The sequence below is a fragment of the Anticarsia gemmatalis genome, chromosome 1 (genome assembly GCF_050436995.1).
Source record: "Anticarsia gemmatalis isolate Benzon Research Colony breed Stoneville strain chromosome 1, ilAntGemm2 primary, whole genome shotgun sequence".
Lineage (NCBI taxonomy): Eukaryota > Metazoa > Arthropoda > Insecta > Lepidoptera > Erebidae > Anticarsia > Anticarsia gemmatalis.
This window is the reverse complement of record NC_134745.1, coordinates 4,536,615-4,562,172: the sequence shown is the minus strand read 5'-3', so window position 1 is coordinate 4,562,172 and position 25,558 is coordinate 4,536,615. Positions and strand designations below refer to the sequence as shown.

The window sequence follows — 25,558 nt, the reverse complement described above, 5'->3', positions numbered from 1 at the left end:
AAGTAAGCATAGTTACTGGCATACTAATATTTTTGTGAAGGATAAGGTTTCTATTTCCTTCTACACTATTACTAACGTATGATGCACCGCGATCTCTATCTAGCTTACTCCCTTTGTGTGGAAATGTTACGAAAATAAAAAACTTTAAGGTTAAGTAATAAAAGACAGAATCGATTAAAAATGTACCTAGGTTTTTTATTAGATCAATCTGCATTGTATAGTTGCAATTGTGAAAAATGATTTGTTTTGACATGTTTCATGATAACCGATGATTACAAAAAAAAATGACAGACGTCAAATTTACACAATTTTCACTTGAGTGCATGCAGTTTTCATGAATCGAAAAACTTTTATTTACTGAATATATACTAGTGTTTTGAAATAGTTCGTAATGAAATATATATCTGTTAGTTTAGTGTTATCCTTGGTTTTCGCAGTTTATGTTATTAACACTATATGGACTTTAGCTGAAATATTTATACCGCCAGAATGCAGTCGTGGCGAGAGGTGTTTTACATCTTATTTAGCTTCAAATCCCGTTCTACATTTAGTTTTGTATACTTCAATAAAGGAACATCCATTTCTAGATGGGATTTCATTAGATAGTGTAACAAAAGTGCATACCTCTCTTAAATTTGACTACCGGAACCCGGCGACTATGTATGTGAATATTTAAACAAATTACTGTAAATATATTGATCTTAATTGCCTGCTAATTACTTAGATATTGGCGTGTTTCAGTGATATTACCTTGAAAGTACCTCGTAAGACTCGGAACAATGGGACATTATTCATGCACGCCGTTTTATTGGATGACAGTCGATTATATAAAGATTTCGATGAAATTATTCGCACTGAGTCGGTACATACCTTGCCTTTGGTATCACATACTGAACCACAGGCAGCAACATTCAATCTGCTTCAGAAAAATGTGAGTTTTTTAAACTAATCCTACATAGTCTTTATAATATCTTTGGTACATGATTGTATTTGTCCAAAATATAATCTTTATTTCTATCCTCATCTAAGAAAGCAAAAGACAGACAACCATTCAAATGTCTGAATATATTGTAACGCCTAAAATAAGCTATTAATCAATTGAGATCACTACAAAATTATAGAGCAAAGTTATCTCCATAAATGTTAGTAAACCTGAAAGCTACCTTCAACATAATCACCATTACTACATAAAAAACATGTATACATACTGCCTCATTTATTCCCAGCTCATATAAATCTGTAAACATTTTCAGGATGATGGTAAACAAGTGAAGACCGCTAAAAGTGTTCGCCCGTTTGCTCATATAACTACCGTAGCACCACTAGCTATCCTCACAGATGAGTTGAACCTCCCTGCTAATAAGATACCTGGTGAACTGTATCCATACATCAGGTATAACACTTTTATTAAGTATTTTAAACTAGTGTGTAGTCTTTGAAAAGCTTTGGTAGAGGGGAATGCTGTAAAGGTAATAAAAAGTAACTCTAAAAAGAGAATAATAGGTACATTGAACATTCTGCATTACTGGTTCACACAAATATCTGTTTTGACTGTCAATCAATCAAGGAAATTGACGCAATTTTTTTAAAATGACAATGTTTTTGTTCTCGATAACATAAATTTCTACATTTCTAATTTCAGGATCCGTAGTGGAAAGTTCCTACCGATAATACAACATAATGTGTTGAAGTCAAGACTAGCTCATTTTCAACTATTAACCAGTAGTTCCCATGAAGCTAATGTAACAGTGAATGTAGCGCCTACTTCATATGGTTCTCTAAGGCTTGCGCTCCATGTACGGCTGGCTATAGAACAACTGTTCACACTAGGCTTCAGTGAGAAGGATGTTGATGACGTAAAAGGAATATTTGCTGACACTAATTTGTATTTACTGTCGGCTACTGTATTGATTGCTAGTTTTCATGTAAGTATTAAAACCTTATGGCATTAGCAATTTTTTTGCATCTTTATGATTGGTCTAACTTACATTAATACTTAAATAGAACAGTGGCTCATTCTCATTTATTGAAAATCCTCTGTAGCTAAATAAGTTAGATTTTACATCACCCAATATTAGTTATCATTAGATAATTCTAAGTTTTCATGATAAAGAGCTGTATAAGATCCCTCTATATTAAATACTTGAAAAGTCGTGCTTAAGAGTTACTCACTATGATTCTCAAAAAATATTTTTAAAATATTTTGTTGCTAACATTACGCATTTTCTAATTCTAGTTATTATTCGACTTCCTGGCGTTTAAGAATGACGTATCGTTTTGGCGACGCAAGCGCTCCCTGGCGGGTCTGTCAGCGCGGACAGTATTTTGGCGCGCATTCTCACAGATGGTCATATTCTTCTACCTCTTGGATGAACAGACGTCGATGTTGGTCCTTATACCTGCTGGGATCAGCGCTATTATTGAGGTACTCATAAATTTTTTCCCCTTTTCATATAGCTCTTTTTTAGACAATCCTTATTTTATTGTCACATTATAACAATGGAAACAACAAAACAATTATTCGAAAAATACTACATTTTTGGTGAGGAATTGACCCCAGTTTCGTGTATTTAGTCGTAATTTATAGTAGTTTATTCATATAAATGGTATTTTATTTGTCTAAAATTCATTGTTGCTTAAAACAAAGCAGCAAATGTGTGTGATGACATTCTTTGTTAGTTTAATTATTTACAGTACTATGCATACGTAGAGGCACAAGCTGTACTAATAATTTGTTTATTTAATAGGCGACTTATAAAACTATAAAGCAATGGGTCTAAATGCGGTTAAAAATTTATATTATGTGTACAAATCGCGGGAGTTTAAGATTGTTAAAGGCAACTTATACTCGTTTAGTCTCGCTCGTATACATAAAAACAGAAAACTATGTAATAGATTTGTTGAAGCAACCCATCGACTGCTGTGTATCCACTTAGCATGTCCATCAATATCATAAACAGCCATTTAAAATACATAAAATTAATCTTCATATTATAGTTATGAACTATTCGTATTCAATGATCGATGATGCGGAAGAATTAGGCAAATGTTAAAATTATTAAAGACTTCTTATAGTAAGTTAGTATTAATAAAAAAAATTGGCTCCTATACACAATATTATATTTATTACGAGTTGAACCATTTCATATACAAAGCCAAAATCCCATAACATAAAAGTCAATTTTAGAATTACAATACATTTGATTCACGTTTTATATTTTACTACTGATATTACAATATCGAAGATGTACATAACAATTTGAACTTTATCTTAATCCGGTAAGGTGCTAAATAGACTATCAATTTGGAGATTCTAATTTAGCACTTTACGTAATAGAGATAGAGACCTATTTGCTCTGCACGGTTTTTTAAAACATATGTACTTCTGATTCTATGCAAGTTTAAGTGAAGTTATAACTTTAGTAAGCGTAAGTAGGTTGTGAGAAAACTGCGGATAGGAGGCAAGTGTAGGTCTCTGCGTCGAATAGTCCGAAGAGGAACGGTCTATCGGCGATGAAGTCACGTCCCAGCTTAGGGTCGAATCCTGTAGAAGCGTTGACCGAAGGTTTGTAGGTATAAGGCGCTGGTACCAAGCCCGCCTTGTCGATTGAAATGGTGGTACGTTGCACGAAACTGCTAGGGAACGCTGCTGGCTCCGATATGTATCTGTTATAGAGAGATATAGTTATAAATCGAAATATTATAATCTACTGGTGACGATATCTTTTAGGGACCAAGAAATCGTTTGAAATTAGGTGTAGAGTTTAATGTGACGTGCTTGAAAATATAATGCCAATAACATGGGTCAACAAAAGTAGAACTAATAGAAGCAATGGCCCAATATTTAATGACTATGGGATAAGCCCACGGAATGTACAAGTATGTCGGTACAAAAAAGGATAAGTAATATCAAATAATGAAAACAACTTACTTGGTCACTGTAGGGTCTGTAAACAGAGTCTTTATTCTGAAGTCTTCCAAAATTTTCCTGATGTCGTACTCCGATGTGATTGTGACACGTGGTATAGCGATCTCAATGGGTATGTAGGTTTCTCTTACAGCGCCCAAAAATTCATTAATGAGTGTGTTTCTGACTCTACTCACTGCCCTGTCTATGTCCTCGTTGTCAAGAAATAAAAAGAACACCATGCGATAACGACCGTTGTATCCAATAGGGATTTCGATGGCTTTAGCATTTATGCTCGGAACATATGCCATTTTAACACGTCTCCTCACCCTCATCAGATCAACTGCTCCAATTTGATTTCCAGCCTGGTCATAAAACGGTGCTTTTTCTGTAACAGCATCTTCAAAAGCAGTACTCCAAAGACCGTTGTAGTCCATTGCGTCGAGGAACACGGAGTTCCCAGTAATATCGATCTTAGGAAGATCTGATAAAGCGATTTCCCTCATTTTTTCAAGTGCCCTTATAGGATTAAGTCGTATCGGCGCTCTCATAACATCGAGAAGAGAATTTTGGAAAATGAAATTGTTATAGATGGGGTTTATCGTTACTCCTTCATCGATAACTATGGCTCGTGTATTCAGCAAATAAACATCATCACTGGGAACGAACCGAGTGGCTGCCAGCTCATAGTATCTTAGACGTAGGCACAGATCATTTGGAAGTTTCAAAAATTGAAACATAGTTTGTTTCGTGAATGGATCCGCTCCTTCAGCGATCGCCGCAAGAATAGTCCATGTAGAGAGTGGAGAGAACACAAAGTGGTGAAGTGCTTCAGGACCGATGCTTGTAAATGATTTTGCAGAAAAATCGTACAAAGCATTACGAAAATCTTGTGTTACATCTTGATGGATGTTACACCACTGCACTTTAGCCGAATATGGTAGTAACTGAGAACTAACTTGCGCGACTATAAGCGCGCATAATCCTATCACAGATATTATCTTCATGATTAGAACGCGTCCAACTAATGTTTTGTGAGTTATCGTTATGAAGATGATTTACAATCTGATTTTCTTATATAGGTCACACTTGACTGCCAAAACTGGTCGTAAAAAGAAATCGAAAATTGCTATGATGTATGGACAAACGTTGAAATGATATGTAGGCGGAAATCTTTAACTTATTGCCTATAAAATTGAGTGTTATTGATTTCTTGCCCTTGACATTCGTCAGATTATGTTTTATTGGGATTTAAAAATTCTTAATTAACAGTTAATTCGTTTTTACTATCATTTTATTCAATGATTGGATATAATTTCACGAATAAAGATAGGTTATTAACATCAACTGTAGAGAAAAAAAAAAACATAATATCTGATTAGTTTCATAAAAAGCAGATGATAACGAAACCAATCAAAACTTGTAATTACTGTATTAAGTTAGATTTTTATGGATTTTTGTGATTGAGTCATTTAGTTATTGTAAGGTAATTAAGAACCCTTTTTTATTATACAATGACATAATCGTGGACATGTCTGACTCAGAATATTCTATAAATATCTGGAAACCTGTCTAGAAATATGAAGCTTGAATTATAATGAAGTTATCCCAGTTCAACAACTACAAGATTGCATGTATTGAAACAGGGCGGAGCCTGCGTAGTATTGGATGGTAATTCTGAAATCAGTCGACTTTTATCGCTCATTAACTTAGGTAAATGTCTTGAACAAAATAGGACACAGTTTTAGTACTATGTATTTAATCAATCTCGATTAAGCCTCTAAACTTTAATAGGAATTTCTATTAAGGCTTATAAGTAGGTTCTGAGTATATCGCTGACATAATACAGCTGTATGTTTTAGCATCAAACAAGCCCAGGAAGAATGGTCTGTTGACGATGAAGTCATGTCCCACTCTAGGGTCCAACCCCGTTGGCGCATTCTTAGGGAGTTGTTGAGTGCGAGGTGCGGGAGAGAAGCCGGCCGTATCTAATGTGATGGTGGCACGTTGTATGTAAGCGCTAGGTAACGCAGCCGGATCTGACATGTGCCTGAAAACAAGAGTTATGTTCGTTAAGATGTGTAGCAACATTGTATTGACAAAATGAAATTGATTTCGTTTTGTGTTTTATAATAGCTTTTAACCATATATTATACTTGCGCGGATAAAAAATATGTACATGTCATTTCCTAGGGTACAACTTTAAGCCCTGTTAAATGTTATCTAATCGGAATCGGTATAGTAGTTATGGTTAGTATGAATAGACAAAGTCACTTTAGAATTACTAATATTGATAGTAGTAATTAGTAATGTTACTAGACCTAGACCTGAGTAAACATTGCACGTTGCACCTATTACTTTTATCAGTAACGTTTGCGACAGTTTGAATAATATAACTATTTGTTTGACGTACCCAGTCACTGTTGCATTTTTCCAAAGATCCTTTACACCAAAACTCTCCAGAATCTTCCTCACGTCATGTTCAGTGGTAATACTAATACGTGGTACAGCGATGCCTATAGGTATATCGCTTTCACGGAGACCTTTCAGGTAATCCCGTAGAGTTGTGATTGTAAAGCTATTCAGCGCTTTTTCTATTTTATCGTTACCTAGCGTTATACCAATAATAATGCGATACAGGCTGTCAAAACCAACGGGTAGCTCCATGAACTTCGTGTTCAAATATCGGACATAAGACACTTTTACTCGCATTTTGGTTGTCATTAGATCAACAGATCCTATTTGATGTCCATTTTCGTTGTAGAAGGGTGACTTTTTTACATTTGCATCTTTAAAAGCTACACTCCAAAGTGCATTGTATTCTGTCGAATCCATCAACAAGGAATTTCCGCTAATATCAACGTGAGGTACCTTTGCTGAAATAACACGCCTTATTTCTGCAAGAGCTATAGCGGGAGATTTTCTTATAGGCGCTGATAAGACATTTAAAAGAGAGTTATGAAAGACAATATTGTGAAAGACCGGGTTTATTTTCACTCCCTCATCTAAGACGAGAGCCCGAGTGTTCGTGATGTTGATATCGCCGTTGGAGACAAAGCGGCTGGTCGCTAATTCATAGTATTTGAGACGTTTGCACGGGTCTTCTGGTATGTTCAGGAATTTGAACATGTTTTGTTTTTTTGCAAGATCCGCTCCTTCAGACATTGCAGCCAGAGTGATCCACACAGAGAGCGGCGAAAACGCAAAATGCTTGCTTACCTTATTACCAATGTGTTTATATGACTGAAATGCGAAATCGTATACCGCTAGCTGGTAATCAGCAATGTCATCTTGGACGGTATTACACCATGGCACTTTTGTTGGAAATGAGACATCTGAAAACACTGGCGCAGTAATAAGCACACATAATGAAATTGCTAAACCAATGTTGCTCATGATTCAACAGTTCTTCTAAAACACGTTCAACCCCTTTCGTGAATTCCACTTTTATGAGCGGGAGATATAATTGGTTTGTTTTATATACAAGGCACCAGTGCCCGACTGCTTATAGTAAAACAGGTTACAGACGCTTTAACCACTTTCTGCTGTCGTTTTTCATTTTGAATCCATACCTGAAATATAACCCTTAAAGTGCTTTTACATCGGCGAAGTCTTCGCCGGTGTAAAAGGGTTGCTTGCGATATATTTTATATCGAAACATCATGATTGTGAATCGCGAATATTAATCGACTCGTTTCATGAGTAAATGGTTCAATTATATCATCAATCAAAAGCATTTTTTTCTATATTAGTGCAATGATATTCTAAAAATGGAAAATAATCATTACAAGTCCGACGATATTTATGTATGCGTAATCATCAACTCTGTTATTGACATATGACCCCAATCATACTTTATATCTGAAACTATTAAAAACGAGATTATTATGAAATTAGTCAATAATTAATTTGACATATTAAATTCAAATCATTTGTGAGATCCTAATACATAAACAAGTGTTTTGAGATGATGAATACGGAACCAATTCAACAGGAATGGTTTATTTTTTATAGTTTTTTTTCTGCAGGATATCAAAATTTGCGATTAGCAACAAAAGGTTTTTAGATTGATTGAGTTTAAAAAAAGGATATTAAAATTCATATTGTTCATAAATGCCTATAATAACAATTTTACCGATCAGTTAAGTCGAGTTCCGGAATGACCAGCAGACTTGGATTCTTCACACTCATATATAAACAGCTTTAGATTGCAAATCGTGGTTTTTCGTTTACTAAACCTGAATAGTATTGAGGGTTCTTTAAGAGCAATATGCTTCAATGGTATTTAAAAAAATATTTTGATTTTTAAAAACATATTCACTATTCCATATCCAAACATCAAGAGTCAGAAAAGGTTTAAAAGATTGCCATTCAATTGTTAAATCTCTCCCAACCAGTTCCTTTGTCAGTGTAAACGCACCTCAATGATTACAAGTAAGTAACGATGTTCGTATAGATATTATTATTTCGTCCTTCGCCTTCATAAAACCCAACTAAGGCGAATGAACGAAACTCGCTTTTGAACCACGCTGTGCCCCAACCATCTTTGTCAACTGGCTGCTCCTGAGTTAAAAAATTTACATATTTATTTATAAACATCAGTTCTGTGGCCCGGCTGCGTTTGAGAGTGCGGAACTCGTGGTCTCAGGTTCGCTTTCCTGGTAAAACAAAGACTGTTTTTTCAATTAATGTTGGAATATTCTCGATAGTAACAGGAATATTAGTCACGTGCTTGGTATTTGGCAACATAATCATCCTATGTTACATTGAATTGAATTTATAAACGACAATAAGTAGTTGTTTGGGTGTAACATATGAAATTATAAAAATATAACTATTTTTTTGAGTTGGGTTCTCTACAAGCAAACGAATTCCTAAAAAAATATAACAACAAAAATATGTATCATATTCATATTAAACTAAATGACATAATATACATAGTGATCTTATTTTATAAACAGGATGTTTAAATAATGGCCAATTTAAATAATGGACAAGTTAATTAGAAAAATAAATATCTACTTGCTTGTCACATAAATTAATTTAATAAATCAAGCATGATATTATGACGACCAATGACATTTGAGTTAAATTAATTCAGCAGATCGTTTGTCAATCAACACGTTATAGTATTTGTCAACACTCAATATTCTGCGTAGCAAAGCTTGGCGGAATCAGAGCAGCGATAAAAGTAACGTTTAGCAGCAAAAATATACATTTTTATGTGTTCGTTTAGAAGCAAATGTATTGTTTCATTTACATTTAAAAAGTATTATTTTCATAAAAATCTTTTATCGTGAGATAAGAATATTCTTGAAAAACAAAAACAAAATTAAATAATATAGTAATTACCCATGTAAAAATATCTAATTGATTACTAACAAATTATGAAATGTTTGTGTCAGCGGACAAGATTTTTTAAAACCCTTTGTGAAACCCTAAAATTACGATCAAAGTAGTAAAGTTGTACCGTACTTCATCTCTTGAAGGGCTTGTCACCGGTGGTCGTAAACTCGTTATAGTTGCATATCCTGTGCAACCGACCTTGAATCAAAAATCAAACAAAAGAACAAGACTTGTTTAATAATAAAGATGAACCTATCAAACAGGATATATAGATCTGCAACTTCATACATGTTGAATTTCAATCAAGTGTGACGTGATGCAGTTCAAAAATCTGTTTTTAATCTTACTTATTACAAAACAAAAGTTACGTAACAATGGGATAAGTGGGTCGTGAGAAAAGAGCTGCCATTATACAAGTGTAGGTTTCTGTATCGAATAATCCTAACATAAATGGTTTGTTTGCGATGAAATCTCGTCCAAGTTTAGGGTGTAATCCCGTCGGTGCGTTGTGGGAAGGATTGTGTACGTGAGGCGCGGGACGGACCCCTGCTGTGTCTAATGAGACAGTCGCACGTTGCACGTAGCCGCTGGGTAACGCTGCTGGCTCCGACATATTCCTGATAAAGGCAAATAGACTTGGTTATAAAAAGCTATTATAAAAGTACATACCTACTTGTTTGTAATTATACAAATTTGATGGAGTCGAAGTGACGGTTAAAGTAAGTCTTCGTAAAACTTTTTTCTTCTATATAAATTGAAACCTCATTGTCGAATTGTAGTTTAATTGAGCAGTTGTGTCGTGCAAGTGAAATATGGATTGATATCTGATAATAATTAATTATTAATTCAATATTTATTTCTTAGATAAAACTAACTATCAAATTATTACGTTTTCGTGTACATACCCAGTTACTGTTGGATCACTCCAAAGATTTATCAGACCGAATTCTTCTATAATACTTTTTACATCATGTTCTGAGGTGATACTAATACGGGGTATAGCGATATCAATCGGTATGCAACTTTCCTGAAGTCCATTCAAATATTCCAGTAGAACCGTATTTGTAAATTTCCTTACTGTTTCACGAATCTCAGTTTCTCCAAGAGCTAAACCAAATATCATTCGATACCGTTCGTTTTCACCGATAGGTAATTCTATAAACTTGACATCCATACTTCGTATATACGCCATTTTAGCTTTTCTTTTAATATTCATTAGATCGACTTCTCCAATCTGCTCTTCTTTATGATTGTAAAAGGGTGATCTTGAAACAAGTGCATCTTCGAAAGCTGTGTGCCAAAGTCCCCTGTAGTCAAATGTGTCTAGTATTAATGAATTTCCGCTTAGATCTAGATTTGACAAACTTGCCTTAGTTATTCTTCTCATTTCTTCTAGCGCCGTACAAGGGTTATTTCGCATTGGCGCTGAAACCACGTGCATGAGGGAGTTTTGTGAAATAAACGTGTGATACATTGGGTTTATCTTCACACCCTCGTCGATAACAAAAACTCGCGTGCTTTTGATTTCCACATCGCCACTGGTGACGAAGCGACTGACGGCTAGTTGGTAGAATTTAATACGTGTGTTTAAGTCCTCAGGCAGATTTAAATTCTGCAACATTGATTGTTTTGTGTCGGGGTCTACTCCTTCTGCGATTGTAGCGAGAATGATCCAGAGAGAGTGTGGACAAAACACAAAATGGTCGAGTAAATTGATACCAACATATTTATAAAGATTAACGGTAAAATCATACACAGCACTCTGGTAGTCTTGAGATATACTTTTGGAGCCACTACACGTGTGCACTTGAAGCGAAAATATATCTTGAACTTGCGCAGTTAAAAAGGCACAGAATATTATAACAAATGCAAGTTTTTTCATGATTAGAACACGTCTGAATACAATTTGAAAACTAATTATAATGAAAGAAAATTGCATATAATTGTCTTATATAGTTAGGTGCTAATCTTCAAAAAACTAACCTGCTGCATTTCTGTAATAATCCACCAAAACAGGTTGCTAAAATATAGATTAACTATGACGTTATGGATTATCGCGCCGTAGAAAAATATTATACCTTATTCATTAATATCTAATATGTATAGAAAATCCTAATCGTGTTATCATTCTAGTATTATAAGTGCGTATGTTCGTGAGGATGGATGTTTATTTTTTTTTATTAATCTTCCATACAAAAGTTCCTGAATGTATTATGATGCAATTTGGCACAGAGATAGTTTAATCTAACTTATAGCTAGGGTAATTATATAGAATATTCTTTACCCACCCCAGAAAAACCTTTCGACGCAGACAATAGTCGTGGGCAGAAGCTATTACTTTTTATAAGTGTCCCAAAAGTCAAAGCCTGGCCGGAATAAGGGCAAGGTATCAGGAAAATATTTTGAATAGAATGAAACGAAATGACGGCGTTTAGTGTAGCGCCGATCCTTTCGTTGTCTATCGTTCAGCGCCTAGTTTCGGCAGGTGTGTTGCTATACTTATGCGTGCGGTAGTTCGTTTGCCACTAAATTGAAAAATGTAGCATTGGCGTTTATTTTTTGTTATTTTGGTGTGAAATTAGGGAAGTAAGTAAGGATTGTACATTCTAAATGCAACGCCTGAAGAAAGAGACATGGTCTGATATCATAGAACTTTGTGATTTGTTAATTATTATTAGTGTTGCCTAGTCTAATTGATACTTAATCCTTTTGTCTCTAGCTAATATCATTCAAGGCTATCGCATTTAATTAAAAGATTCAGAAATCCAGTTTTAAACCTGAAATTTGTTTATTTGTATATTTGTGCAATTCGTCATTTATTTTATTTAATACTCGTAGCAATTAAGATGGCTGGGTTGTGTGATTACAGCTGACAAAATAATGGTGTAGGTCTCGGCGTCGAGCAATCCGAAGACAAAGGGTCTATTGGCGATGAATTCTTGTCCCAGCGCTGGGTCTAATCCCGTCGCCGTGTTGTTGGAGAGTTGTTGAACCTCTGGGGCTGGCTCCACACCAGCTTGTGTCAATTTGATAGTAGCACATTGCACGTAGCTACTGGGCAACGCCGCCGGCTCTGATATGTACCTGAAAATAAATTTATGATCTTAATTAAAATAGTACTAAATGGTATATCAATTCCTTTTGGTAATACTATAAATACTACTTTATCTTAATTATTTTATAGAGACAATTAGTCTGCTGTTGATACATTATTTTGCGCAATAAATGGAGTTTCAGAAAATATACTCTCATATTGAAAATAATAATTATGTTGTCTCTTAAACAGGTATCGGACTCTAAAATGTTTTTTATTGATGTCTTATTTCGGCCTTATCTTTATGCATTTAAAGGTAACAATGTAAAACGTAACTAATAATATTTATATTGCTCACTTGGTTGCTGTAGAATCCGTCCAAAGATTTTTCAGTCCCAGATCTTCTAGAATTTCCTTCACATTGTGTTCTGAGGTTAGACTGATTCGTGGAATGGCTATATCTATCGGTACGTAGCTTTCTTGAAATCCACTAAGAATTTCGTCGATAATATCTCTGCTGGCAGAATTTATTACTCGTGCGAAATCATTGCCAAGTACGATACCAAAGATCATACGATAACGTCCATCTTTACCGATGGGTAGCTCTAAGAGTTTAGCATCAAATTTTTGAATATATGTCATCCTAGCTGGCTTTTTTACTTTCATTAAATCTACAAAACCAGTTTGCTGTCCGTTTTGACTAAAGAATGGTGCTCTTTCAACGACAGCATTTTCAAAAGCAGTAGTCCAAAGTCCATTGTAATCTACCGCGTCTAATATCACCGAATTCCCACTGAGGTCAAGGTTTTCCAACTCTGCTCCTGTCACTCTTCTAATTTCTTGTAGCACTGTATCAGGATCTTTTTGTATTGGTGCAGATATCACATTAAGAAGATTGTTTTGAAATATAAAATTGTGATAGCTTGGATTTATTCTCACTGCTTCATCGATTACCAGAGCTCGTGTACCTAACAGTTTGACGTCATCACTGGTTCCAAACCGACTGGTCGCTAGTTGATAATATCGTAGACGTACGCAGGGGTCCGCTGGGAGATGTAAGAACTTAAATAGTGATGGTTTTGCGCGAGGTCCTGCTCCTTCAGCGAGCGCAGCAAGGACGATCCACATAGACAGAGGTGAATTCACGTAATGATGGTGTGCCTTCCTGCTGATGGTCTTGTACGATTGAACGGTAAACTCGTACAATGCACTACGGTAATCTTGAGTTACATCTTGCTGGTCCTTGCATGATTCCACACCAGCTGGAAATATGTTTTGAGAAGCAACTTGCGCCGTTAATAATGCACATAGCGCTAACACAGAAGTTATTTTGTCCATGACTAAAACACGTCTAACTATAATTTTATAATATCGTTTAAGGAAATACAAAATTTTGGTGTTTGATAGGTCATAGGTTCGCATTGTTAGGTGTAGTCGGTAGAGCTGGTTTTATGTAAGCTTACATATATTATAGGAAACGTGTTTAAGGCGATACAGGATTATGTTTTTGTGACGTTTTTCTGTTTAGTAACGATGTTATCGTTATTATTTCCAGCTGTTCTCTTGCTCACTCATCCTAATCGTTGTATTAACAATATGTATTTGAATATTTCAGTTGTGGAAAGTAACGAAAGTACTTCACTTGCGGGTGTCATGGTCTGGGTGGAAGATCCGCGTGTGGCGCGACTCCAGCGCAGACGCAGGCGAGCGGAGCACGGCGCGAGCTGACGCCGAAGCCATGCGATACCTCTCCATGCTTCTGTACCCCTTGTGTTTAGCAGGAGCTATTTATTCGCTTGTCTACGAACCCCACAAAAGGTGAGAACATGTTTTAAGCAAAAATACAATACAGACTCGTTAAGTCATAAAATATACGACTGTGGTACGAAGTAAAGAAAAGTCTTAGATGCAAGTTCTTGTCAAAAATGTATTATTATGTGAGTATGACATCAGGACAAGTGTATATCAGATAGTGGCCTACACGACGTCGCCTAAAACTGCCAAACGATTACTACCTTCTAGGTCCGGTACACAAGTTTTTTTTACATTCCAATTGGAAATCCCTGTCAATAACCAATTAATTTTATTAATATTTCGTTCCACACTTTTGTTGTTGTTTTTATTAACCGAAGATTAATAAATAGATATAAAGTTTTACAATTAATAAAATTTTATATTTGAAAGTACTTTATTCATATTTTGGAGGGAGAACGTTTGACTTGACCTTTATATTGATGTACAATACTGGTTTATTAATATTAGTATATTATTATAATCAGTGTGATCTAATAACAACAAAAAAGGTCACACTTATGACACGTGAGGAGCAAGTTTTTGCAGATGTATGATTTATGCTTGAACTATGAGGATATAGATTTATTTGCTTATGTTGTATTATTAAAGCATTGAATTAGGAGCTAATAAATTTTAAGAGTAAATTTTCATGACTACTCTTATATGACTGTACGGAATCCAGGTTTTGATGGGCTCAAGGCTGGGCAGTTTATACTAGATTTCAGTTAGCTCAAGGAGTAAAACGTACCTAGGTCAGAAATTAATCTATCGTCCCCCTTTTTATTCAGAAGCCATAATTTTATTTTATTCCCCAAAATAAGATGTGTATTTAAAAAAGGGGTATACTAAAAAACCTATATTCCTCTTATTGAGTACCTACCTATAAGGTAAAAAGGTTTCCTTTAAAAAATGCCAGAAAACCTATTTACTTAATAAACTGTTCAAATTCCATCTGATTAACGATCTGATAGATATCCAAAAGTGGTGAATATACCTAAGATTATTAGAGAACTTGCAAACATAATAATATACTTACTTGCAACTTCTTTATCATTTCAGTTGGTACTCCTGGGCGCTACACAGCATCGTGAACGGCGTATACGCATTCGGCTTCCTATTCATGCTGCCGCAGTTGTTCGTGAACTATCGCCTGCGGTCCGTCGCAGCGCTCCCGTGGCGCGCCTTCATGTACAAGGCGTTCAATACGTTCATAGACGATGTGTTCGCCTTCATTATAACTATGCCGACTGCACACCGAGTCGCTTGCTTCAGAGATGATTTGGTGTTCCTGGTGTATTTGTATCAGAGATGGTAAGTGCTATTTTTGGATGATTGTTAATGTAAGCTAGATAAGCAAGAAAAGCAGACTCATGGTCGGCCCTTTTGTAGTTTTGGTTTACGAATAAAATTGATGCTGCTTGTCTATTACACTGATAAGCCAATTTTTGAATTATGCGAATAAATAAAAGGCTTTTTCGTAATTATTGAGCCCTAATTAAGTAATAAGACATTGGCGGTCAAGAAATGACGTTTAATACGCAGTAACTCATTTCAGAGGCTGTTATAAGCCTCTCTTTACAGAATATTTTTGACCAATAGATTATAATAAAAAGTTTATTCCTTAGAATTTAAAGACACCTCTTGCTTCAGGTTGTACCCTGTGGATAAATCTCGCACAGACACAGCATCCAGCATGGACGAGAACCCCGAAGAGTTGGAGCCCATTAAAGAGGCCGCCAATAAAAAGGATGATTAGTATTTACTAAATTTTGATTATCTATGCGTATACATAGTACCCAAAGAGGCTGTTTGAGGTGCTGATAGCGTCGCGACTGGACTTTTTAACGTTGTTTCAGTTTTATATTGTTATTGTGGAGTTTCTGATTCGATGTATAGAGAAATAATAGATTATTGATTTAGCTACGTCGAGAAAAAAGACGCTTTCTTTAGGCTGAAAGTTAAATGTTTGATAGGAATGTGCAATTACAAGTATGTTGGAAAACGCCAAAGATGAATTTTGTTTGAAATGTAAGGACTTGCTCATAATAACATTCCGACAAAGAACACATTTAATTGTTTTAATATAAGTAAATTTTATTTGCATCGAATCAGAAGCTTAAAAATACGCCATTATATGACAGCGGTAAATAGAAATATAGTTCTTATGAGATTAGTTTCCAGTCCATTCATATGGGATAAGGCTGATTTAAGTGAACGGAATAAACAATAATAGCAGTTTAAAGTAAAAACCAAGTTATGTCGGGGTTCTGACTAGCTAAATACTAGGAATTTTTATATTTTACTGGTGAAAGATTTTTATTTATGTATTTAATAGATTATTAGCTACAATAAAATGCAATAGATAATAAAACGGTTTAGCTTTTATTTCGTTAATATAGTATATTTTATATTATTTACTTCTTTATTTGCTCACATAAGTTTCGGGGTTTCTTAACATCCTAGAAAGATAAATCTATAAGCCGAATAGATCTAGTTTGCCTTTAGAAATTTGCAGTCACACAAAGCGATTTTGTGTTTCTAGGTTAAAAAGGATTGTGACGACCTAAAATTATTTTATAAATTAAGTAGCAAAATACTCAAAAATAAATTCATATTGGCTTAAGATTTGTTTGTATATTTTGGTGTTTTTGATGTAAATTTCGTTACGTGTAGTTTTGCTACGATGTGTGATGTCCTAATAATCTTGTAAAATAAAATAATGTACTATATTCTTCTGTACAGTGTGTGTTTTAGAGAATGACTTAGGTTTCTATAACATTTGTTGAGGTGGAAATACGATTTAAAGAAAGACACAATATTTGTCACCATTTTCGGTGTCATCATTACTCATGCAAGCATCGAGATATTATAAAAAAGTATTTGATGGTGTTAAACTGCGGATTGTAGCTCGAAAGCATCTCCATTCATAGCTAGAGATACCGCAGGTGCGTATAAAACACAGACAAAATCTGTCACTTCCATTATTGTCAGTACACGTGCTACGTGCACGTGCACGTTAGATATGAATTCGGCCGTCGTAAATGAATACTGTTAATTTTTATGTTTATTTAAATTCGAGCAATACACGTAAGTATCTGTAGTTATGAATGGAGAGCATTTGTGAACGTTTTCAGTAGTATTCGGAAATCCTGTAGCCAAATAACTCCAGTCTTCGAGAGTTCCAAAATTACAAACAATTGAATATTATCTGTCTAAATGTCATGTAATGTCCGTGTTCTTATTGTACTTGTTTCGAATCTGGATGTACTTTATGTGTATTTATATTGTAAAGTTCTTGACGTACAGAAATACTATTGATATAAATATAGATGGATTAGATAAAAGGGTTGTGTATGATTATAAGCAATAAGCATTGTAGTTTCAAAGAGCCCTGCATTTTTATAACCAAACTAATAAAATTACGGTACTGATTATAATTAATTCCTGCAGCTGCTCTATGTTATATCTATTTATCATCACAACTGTTCAGGTGTGAACACTTACGATAGATTTCGATGAAGATAATTTATATCTAAATACTGTTACGTGTTCGACAAATACCTACTTATTATTTGGAGTGGTAAAAACTGACTAGGATGTGTCAGTGTCTTATGAATTTCAACAAATAGTTCAAGTTAAGAGAAGAATGGAAAATATATACACAGAAATGCTTTTGCTATATAACGTGTAATCTACATTAATAGCTGAATATAATGTTCGCTTCAAGATTACCAAGCATTGCCACCTAGCGGCGTATTATAGAAATTTTAATTGAATGACGTTTTGTCGATTAGATGCCTGCTTGGTCATTTTGAAAGAGCTACTGAACATAATTGGGTATGCAATTTCGATAAAGGCACTAGCAAGGTTAAGACTGCGAAGGTGTTCGAAGTGCGATTCGACCAATGACACTTTCTACTGGCGACGTGAAGTAAAGGTTTTCTATCTATGATTGGTCAATTCGTTGTTCCCTTTGAAATGCTTTGCAATTGCATATTCAACTATACATACCTAATATTGTTATACTAGAATAAAGAAATAATAGATATTTCTATCATGTAAAGGATGCTACGTTATTGCCGAATATAAAACTATTTAATATTTATTTTTGAATTTGATGTTCGTGATGTAATAGCCGAATTTTATAGCGCAAATGATTTATAAATAAAAATTAAGTTTAACTATTTGTTGCTCAATTAGCTCCTGCCCTAGCACGATTCCTAGAAAGTTTTTTGATAAATGTGTTTACTACTGAACTGCAAGTTCAGAAAAGTTAATTTATAGCAAGCCCGCAGTCAAAATGCCTGACAGTGTTCCTTTCTTATTTTCCATAGATCAAAGCATATTAGCTATAAATAATAAAATAGCTATAGCTTATTTTGGTATCCACAGTCCCCCACATAGTGTTATAAAAAGAATAGGTCTGCAACAGATATCGCTGGAAACAATTTTTTTATCTGTAAACGGATCGGAGCTCAAGCTCAGTCCATTAAAAGAATTCAGTACATTGCATAATAATAACAATAACTGATAATTGGATTTATAACCAGTCTTTATCAGGCGGAATAGTCTAGCAGATTAAACTGATTGTTACTGTGTAATAATTACACGTAGTACAAAGATTAGACGATATGAAGTTGTGATTGCTGCGATGTCAATAGTTAGTGTGTAATCACCGGGGCACTCGGTCGTCGTGTCACGAGGCCGCCTCTACCGGTCGACATTGAACTCTAATTCTCGTTTGTTTACGTTCCATGTGATAGTGAAAATATGGATATATTTGATTTATTCCTCCAGTCAGGCCTGATAACCGGTGCTATAGTGTTGTATTTACTCGTCTTTAGAAAACCGAAACCCGATAAAGGCAATTATAAAGAAAGAAGTAAGTATTGTTGTTGATATTTTTATAAATTTGTATAGAGAACTACGTCATTTTTTGTATTCTGTTTCATCAAAATGTATATATTTGTCTAGTACATTTAACATGTGGGAATTATTTAAATGAAAGACACTTTTCTACGTAATTAATAAGGACATTGAACGATTAATTACAATAAGATAAGATATCACTAATGAGTAATCTGTGGATTATCTGTACTCATTTTTAGACTGTTGCCGGATCCATTATTGTTAAATTATATGAGCATTAATACTTCGAAGGACACAATTCTAATATAACATTGCTCTTTGAAAATGTACCGAAAAGTTTAATATTCCGGTCCTGTGTCTGGTTGATAGTTACCTACTAGAGAATGTTTTCCTTATCGATGTAGGCACATTCTTAGCAAACAATGATTGAATCGAGAATTGTTTGAATTAAAATTACTCTGTACTGTAGACCCGATAGGCCGATATTAATATCTAATTACAATTCTTGAAACATATTATTACTCTTATCTTTAAACATATTATTCATACACTGAAAAATGTAATTCCCTAGACGTTGGTAGTTTTAACCACCTCCTATGTAAGCGTTAGTTACATTCGATAAACGAAAACAAAGGGCTAGTTTAAGGAGTGTAGAAGGGACGTTAACTCCACAAATGTTACCCTAACTCACCGATAGATAGGCATCATCGGATATTGAAACTGGCCTACGGCATACTAACTAACGTTTATATATCTACAGGTTGGAACTATCCGTTAAAGCTACTATGTGCAAGGTACGCAGTCACTCGCTGGAAGTCCCAGCTATCTCCTACACGTTTAGACGAGTTGCCTCGGCCGGAACAATACGAGGGATGGGACAGTTTTGCCGTCCGCACCTCAGCTACCGACGGCTCTACAATACTACTGGTCATACGCAAACAGTGCGGCAGACAACCACTGGCTGAAATTGTGGTGCACGTCAAGTTACCTGATGGAACTACCTATAAATTGCTACGTAAGTACCTATTTCGTTGTTTGTATTTGTATGGAGAAGAATTTGGATTTTTTTGCAACATTGTAACATTTTGACGTAAGCTATTTAGGTAAGTTGAGTACTTAGATACATATTATCTCAAGGCTCTTGGGCAACGAAATAAATAGTTATACGAAGATTTTTGTCCCCTACCATCGTTTCTACTATGTTTTCTTCACTTTTAAGTCGTTTATTTTTCCATTAGATTCGTTTCTCTGTTTCGTGGGAAATGACTTAAAACACAGTCGTATTGTTTAGAGTTCAAATAAGCGCGTGTATGACTTATGCATTAAAGCAATTGACACAGTTTTAACGGGTTATTTATTTTAGTTAGGTACTAGAGATTACCTCTATAAAGTAATTCAAGTGCATTATCTTATTTGCACACGTATTAAGTATAATGTTGTACTTCAATGTTTACTGTCATTATAAGCGTTACTTGTTTTAAATAATATAATGTGCTCAATGAGTCAGGCAGTCGTCATTGAGTCCAATCTCATAAAATAATCTATTTTAATTGATGAAAATGTAAGCTCGTCCGTAATATGTGATATACGAAATATCTACAGTACGCTAATGGTCAACCTAGTTTCAAAGATTTTTACGCTATCGAGCCATCCAAAGGCTTTTGACAACCATTAACGGTTTTAACAATTTGGCGGCCATCCATTCATCGATATACCCGGCTATAAAACGTTTGTAACAATCGTCTTGTAGAGTATGCAAAATCCCCAAACCGCTACCGGATAGGTATTCCCATCGCTTAGGTATTTTCTTTCCGTTAGTCGGTATAAGATACTAGCATCACGTCATGTATTACAGAGCATCCGGATACAGCGGTATGCGTGTGGGAGAACGCAGAGGGCGGCTGGAGCGCTGGTGGACTCAAGATACAAGTGCTTGAAGCGCAAGCACGCTACAGGTTCCTGTTCAACGGACTTATGACCAGAGTTGAAGATGGTGTTACACAACATGTCAAACTTAATTTAATGTGAGTGATTATATTTGGTAGAAATTGTTCGAATTACTATTAAAATCATCGTTTGGCTTAACATCAATACCAAATTGACTCAGTTTAAGAATTTGTAAGAAAGTATTAATTTACCAAATTCGTATAAGAAGCTTTATTATAGAGCAACAAATTATTTGCAACAACAATCATGAATAATTAAATAGGTACCTATAGTGAAAAATGTTAACGATAGTTTCTTGATTCTATTTTGTATTTTAGCTGGGCATCAGCAACTAATCCCGTCCGGTACCCGGACGACTGGAGCAACGAGTTAGCTGCGAAAGCGTTAGCGCTGGAGACTTGGCGCGATGACAAGTGGCCTTATATGCTGTAAGTCAAATACATGAATATTATCTAATGCTTTGTATCTAACGCTTTATACCTTTAGAGCAACCGCAAGAAAGTGAACTAAATCTACACTCCTTAAACATTTGCAACAGATGTATAGAGGTCAATGAAGATGATGATGATGTACGGGTCTTAAAGATCAGATATTATTATGCGACTGTAATAATAGTGAACTGTCTTAGTGCATTTGTCACGTGATTTGATTCGTAATGAGAATTTAAGTTGCTCATATAGCGAGGCCAAACGCTACCTAATTTGTGATTCCAAAGTCCGATCAAATTGGATACCTGTATTTGCTTTCAATTGCGCTAACATAATGTGTTCTGATTGATGCAGCGTAAAACTGACTACTTGATATACTAATCTATACTAATACTAATATACTAATATACTAATACTAATACTAATAATATAATAAAGCTGAAGAGTTTGTTTGATTGTTTGTTTGTTTGAACGCGCTAATCTCAGGAACTACTGGTCCGATTTGAAAAATTCTTTCAGTGTTAGATAGCCCATTTATCGAGGTAGGCTATAGGCTATATAACATCACGCTACGGTCATTAGGAGCGGAGTAGCAACGAAAAATGTTACAAAAACGGGGAAAATTTTGACCCCTTCTCTTAGGTGACGTAAGCGAAGTTGCGCGGGTCAGCTAGTCTATTATACTTCTTTCTTATGGACGTCGTTTTTTAGAGGAAAATGGGAAGAAGGTGGTTGGCTTCAATTCGGTACAGCCCAGGGTCGTTTCCAATCATTCAACGAAGACGGCGTAGTAGACCATGACGTGTACCTGCGAACTCGAGGAGTTAAGGAGAGGAGCTGGGCGCCTCACGCGTACCAAGGACTCAGGAGATCAGTCACCATTACTGCAGCTGCTCGAGATGGAACTGTCCTGCAGTTGCGCTGCCTGTCTTATAAGAAGGTTTTGACTCAGTGAGTATCTTCATCTTTGTTAAGGCGTACTTTGGTATTGAGGGATGTTTTTTTTTTCTTTATTCTGAGGGAGAGGAAACTCCCGTGCCTAGGAATAGTAGTAAGTTAGAAAAAGGCACAAGTTGGTTTGATAGACTGACCTTTAAAAGAAAATCCTAGTTAAAGCTACTTTCATTCAGTTAATTAAATGAAGTTTTCGATGGTATAAAACCTGTATATTTTATTTTTCAGTTGTATATACGGTACGGTGAGATACCCAGACTACACGTCAGGAGGCATCACCTCCACGGACCTGGTGATGTCGGAGTTCTGCGAGAGAGCTGACGGAATACCTGACGCCTACACGATAAATGTGAGCAGTAAGTTGTGAACATATACTTTCAATGTTGTGTCTGTTCCTTGTATAGCGGCTTATATTTCCTTAGATTTAGCATTTATAAGATTATTAATACTACTACTACTTGCCCGTCCCCTTAGTAAGCCAGGTAATATAAAAAAGACGAAATATTGTTGTCGATGTGAAACGTCCAAGATGAACTTAAGTAGAGCAAAAATAAAGACTTACCTTATAATTTATTCGCATTTATGTATCTATTTTCTTCATGTTCCAGCGAAGAACAAAGATTATAACATAGTATTAAGAATCAACGCTGACGGAGGCAAGTTGTTCAGCGGCGTGCCCTACCAGCAAGAGACCGTGTACCGCACCATGCAAGTCACTGTCAACTGCATACCCGGCACTGGCTTGTTGGAACTTGGATATCAACCAACAGGTAATAAACAGGCAATCATATAACTCATAGGTCCTCTTTCACCAGCTACCTCTTCCACGTAAAGCTCTAGTGCCCAGTAGGATGCGACACCACTCCCGTTAGGAACCTATGCTATAAGTAATCTAAACCTATTTATTTAATCGTACCGCATCTCACAATACTACATAGTTGGTTAGCCGTGTTGGTAACTTTTACCTATCGCAAGGTTGAAGAATTCAAAGCTTCAAATATACGGTCACCCACGTAAGATTTACGTGCAATCGCACGTAAAGTCAAAGGAACTACGCTTTACTTCTCTTGTATCGTAGAAGAAAATGAAAATGTACTGACGTAATTGGTCAGTTATTTACTGTTTTTTGTATCCAATAATAGTACATAGGTAGTCACAATATGTCAGGAGGTCAAATACAATTATACAATGTGCCGCTATAATGGCTTATTTCCTTTAACGTATAGGTAGGGTTAGAGGTCCGTAGTCATGTAAAGAACAACAATTTGTATTATTATTATTAATTACCTTAACACTATTTTAAATTTTAGAAATACGTGAGCCATCCACTCGTATCACGCCGCTCCGTATTTTAAAGTGGGTGAGTGAGACGCAGGCAGGAGATGTCGGGTACTGCGTGCAGTTCGAACATCGTGCGTGTGCGTGCACCGCGTACGTCGGGGGGAAGGGCGCCTCGCTCGCTCTACTGGCCACTGTGCAGAAAGATGAGGTGGGTTTGTACCTTTATATTATTTTGTTCAGTATTTCAGTGCTTTGGTAGTTTATTGAATGCCTTTTAGACCTTGGAGGACCCAGGGTGGGACAAAAAAAAAGATTTTGAAATTTTATTGTTTTTGATCTAGTACTAACAAAATGCTAAACAGTTAGATTGAAATTCTCATATTACAGTAAATTTGAAATGAATAACAAAAAACACGCGATAAAGCACTTCACCAAAGTGTACTCTTTTGGTTGGGTTAAAAGATTTTATCATTTTTTTATTGTACTAATGAATCTTCTACGTAACATTTTCCAGGGTTACCGAGTTCCTCCTGGATTCTGTCTTACAACAAAGGCATTAGATAAACACCTTGCACAGAATCCAGCGCTGATGAACGCTATCAAAGAAATTGAAGCATCAAATGAAAAATACGACGAAGAAATCTTCAAAGATAAATGTAAAAAGTAAGCAAATTACTGACTATAGTAACTATTATTTTTTGGTAGAACCAGTGTTTGTTAGAATTAGCTAAAGTAGATTCAGTACCTACAGCTCTAATCGCTGCTTTTTTTTATAGGGCAACAGAACTCTTTGTTTCTACTGAGATTAGTGGCGATGTTAAAAGTGAAATATTTAACAGTATGAAAGAATTAAGAATCAAAGCCACAGAGCAGAAATTGGGACCCGAATTACGATTTGCAGTAAGATCGTCAGGTAAGACACAACAATTTAAACATGTCTGTATGTTTCATTATCATACATATATAAAATCACGCTTTCTTCTCATAGAGAATAGCAGAGACCACAGTTTCATTATCATTAATCAGCAAAAGTATTATAGGTATTTTTTGAAGAAGTAAAGTTACATGACACGTAGAAATCCTTCTTAATCAAAAGCTATACCTACTTAATATTATATTTTGTCTTCTTACAGCGGTAGGAGAAGACAGTGAAGAGTTGTCAGCTGCGGGACAAAACGATACTATCCTCGGTTGTGTGAGCGACGAGGATGTGTTGCGTGGCGTGCAGAAGTGCTGGGGATCTATGTTTGCATTCACTAGCGCTTATTATCGCAGGTACATATTATAATTATGTACCACTAGCTGACCCGCGCAACTTCGCTTGCGTCACATAAGACAGAATGGGTCAAATTTTTTCCACGTTTTTGTAACACTTTTTTACTGTTACTCTGCTCCTAATGGTCGTAGCGTGATGATATAAAATATGCTTTTTTTTCACGAAATATATTCTTAACATTATTTATATCTCTTAATATAACGAAGTCGCGCTAAGGCATATCCGCCATTAAAACAGTTGCCATGACAACGGAATTTTGTTAATTTAATGTCATTATAATATTGATTACTCGCGACTTCGATCGCCACCTGAATTTTCCCGGGAAATGGGTAATTTTCCCGGGGTAAAAAGTAGCCTATGTCCTTTCTCGGGTATCAAAGTATCTCCATACCAAATTTCATGCAAATTGGTTCAGTAGTTTAGGCGTGATTGAGTAGCAGACAGACAGACAGACAGACAGACAGACAGAGTTACTTTCGCATTTATAATATTAGTATGGATTTAGCTTTACATTTTTGACTTCTGTTATTTTTTCGCCCAAAGCGTGATTACCAACTCTGTACTCTATCTATCAGTTTCGTGCAAAGTGCCTTATTGTGAATTTACTGAGCTTTAAATTATTGTTCTGACTACTGCGAAAGGCCAGAGCCGTATGTGAATGCACTATGATAATATAAATAATCTGATTTTTGTGAATCCAACAATGAATCTTATGTATAACG

General features: G+C 35.5%; 6 protein-coding genes across 6 annotated transcripts in view; 2 read left to right on the top strand and 4 right to left on the bottom strand.

Annotated features, from left to right (window-relative positions):
- Positions 1-284: 284 nt before the first annotated feature.
- On the top strand, positions 285-18,257 carry LOC142972590 (lipid scramblase CLPTM1L). Its single transcript, XM_076113840.1, has 8 exons — positions 285-660; positions 742-931; positions 1,254-1,393; positions 1,643-1,925; positions 2,237-2,425; positions 13,903-14,105; positions 15,141-15,392; positions 15,732-18,257. Exons 1-8 carry the CDS (start codon positions 392-394, stop codon positions 15,835-15,837), a joined length of 1,632 nt encoding a protein of 543 aa, XP_075969955.1. The 5' UTR covers positions 285-391; the 3' UTR covers positions 15,838-18,257.
- LOC142972582 (serine protease inhibitor 77Ba-like) lies at positions 3,104-4,950 on the bottom strand. The gene is made up of 2 exons (XM_076113828.1): positions 3,932-4,950; positions 3,104-3,666 (listed from the first exon to the last, which is right to left on the bottom strand). Exons 1-2 carry the CDS (start codon positions 4,912-4,914, stop codon positions 3,420-3,422), a joined length of 1,230 nt encoding a protein of 409 aa, XP_075969943.1. The 5' UTR covers positions 4,915-4,950; the 3' UTR covers positions 3,104-3,419.
- Positions 5,711-7,602, bottom strand: LOC142974740 (serine protease inhibitor 77Ba-like). The gene is made up of 2 exons (XM_076117271.1): positions 6,321-7,602; positions 5,711-5,957 (listed from the first exon to the last, which is right to left on the bottom strand). Exons 1-2 carry the CDS (start codon positions 7,301-7,303, stop codon positions 5,711-5,713), a joined length of 1,230 nt encoding a protein of 409 aa, XP_075973386.1. The 5' UTR covers positions 7,304-7,602.
- Positions 9,410-11,145, bottom strand: LOC142987750 (ovalbumin-related protein X-like). Its single transcript, XM_076136733.1, has 2 exons — positions 10,159-11,145; positions 9,410-9,870 (listed from the first exon to the last, which is right to left on the bottom strand). Exons 1-2 carry the CDS (start codon positions 11,133-11,135, stop codon positions 9,618-9,620), a joined length of 1,230 nt encoding a protein of 409 aa, XP_075992848.1. The 5' UTR covers positions 11,136-11,145; the 3' UTR covers positions 9,410-9,617.
- Positions 12,024-13,677, bottom strand: LOC142972575 (serine protease inhibitor 77Ba-like). The gene is made up of 2 exons (XM_076113814.1): positions 12,646-13,677; positions 12,024-12,337 (listed from the first exon to the last, which is right to left on the bottom strand). The coding sequence occupies exons 1-2, from the start codon at positions 13,623-13,625 to the stop codon at positions 12,079-12,081; spliced, it is 1,239 nt and encodes a 412-aa protein (XP_075969929.1). The 5' UTR covers positions 13,626-13,677; the 3' UTR covers positions 12,024-12,078.
- Positions 18,258-18,735: 478 nt separating the features above from the next.
- Positions 18,736-25,558, top strand: part of LOC142972571 (rifampicin phosphotransferase-like) — a 12,819-nt gene continuing 5,996 nt past the window's right edge. The window contains exons 1-11 of the mRNA XM_076113801.1: positions 18,736-18,963; positions 19,711-19,965; positions 20,806-20,974; positions 21,215-21,325; positions 22,037-22,276; positions 22,508-22,635; positions 22,888-23,049; positions 23,590-23,768; positions 24,075-24,223; positions 24,337-24,473; positions 24,694-24,835. Of these exons, the coding sequence (XP_075969916.1) occupies positions 18,852-18,963; positions 19,711-19,965; positions 20,806-20,974; positions 21,215-21,325; positions 22,037-22,276; positions 22,508-22,635; positions 22,888-23,049; positions 23,590-23,768; positions 24,075-24,223; positions 24,337-24,473; positions 24,694-24,835 (1,784 nt within the window). The 5' untranslated portion in view covers positions 18,736-18,851. The remainder of the gene's footprint in view (positions 18,964-19,710; positions 19,966-20,805; positions 20,975-21,214; positions 21,326-22,036; positions 22,277-22,507; positions 22,636-22,887; positions 23,050-23,589; positions 23,769-24,074; positions 24,224-24,336; positions 24,474-24,693; positions 24,836-25,558) is intronic.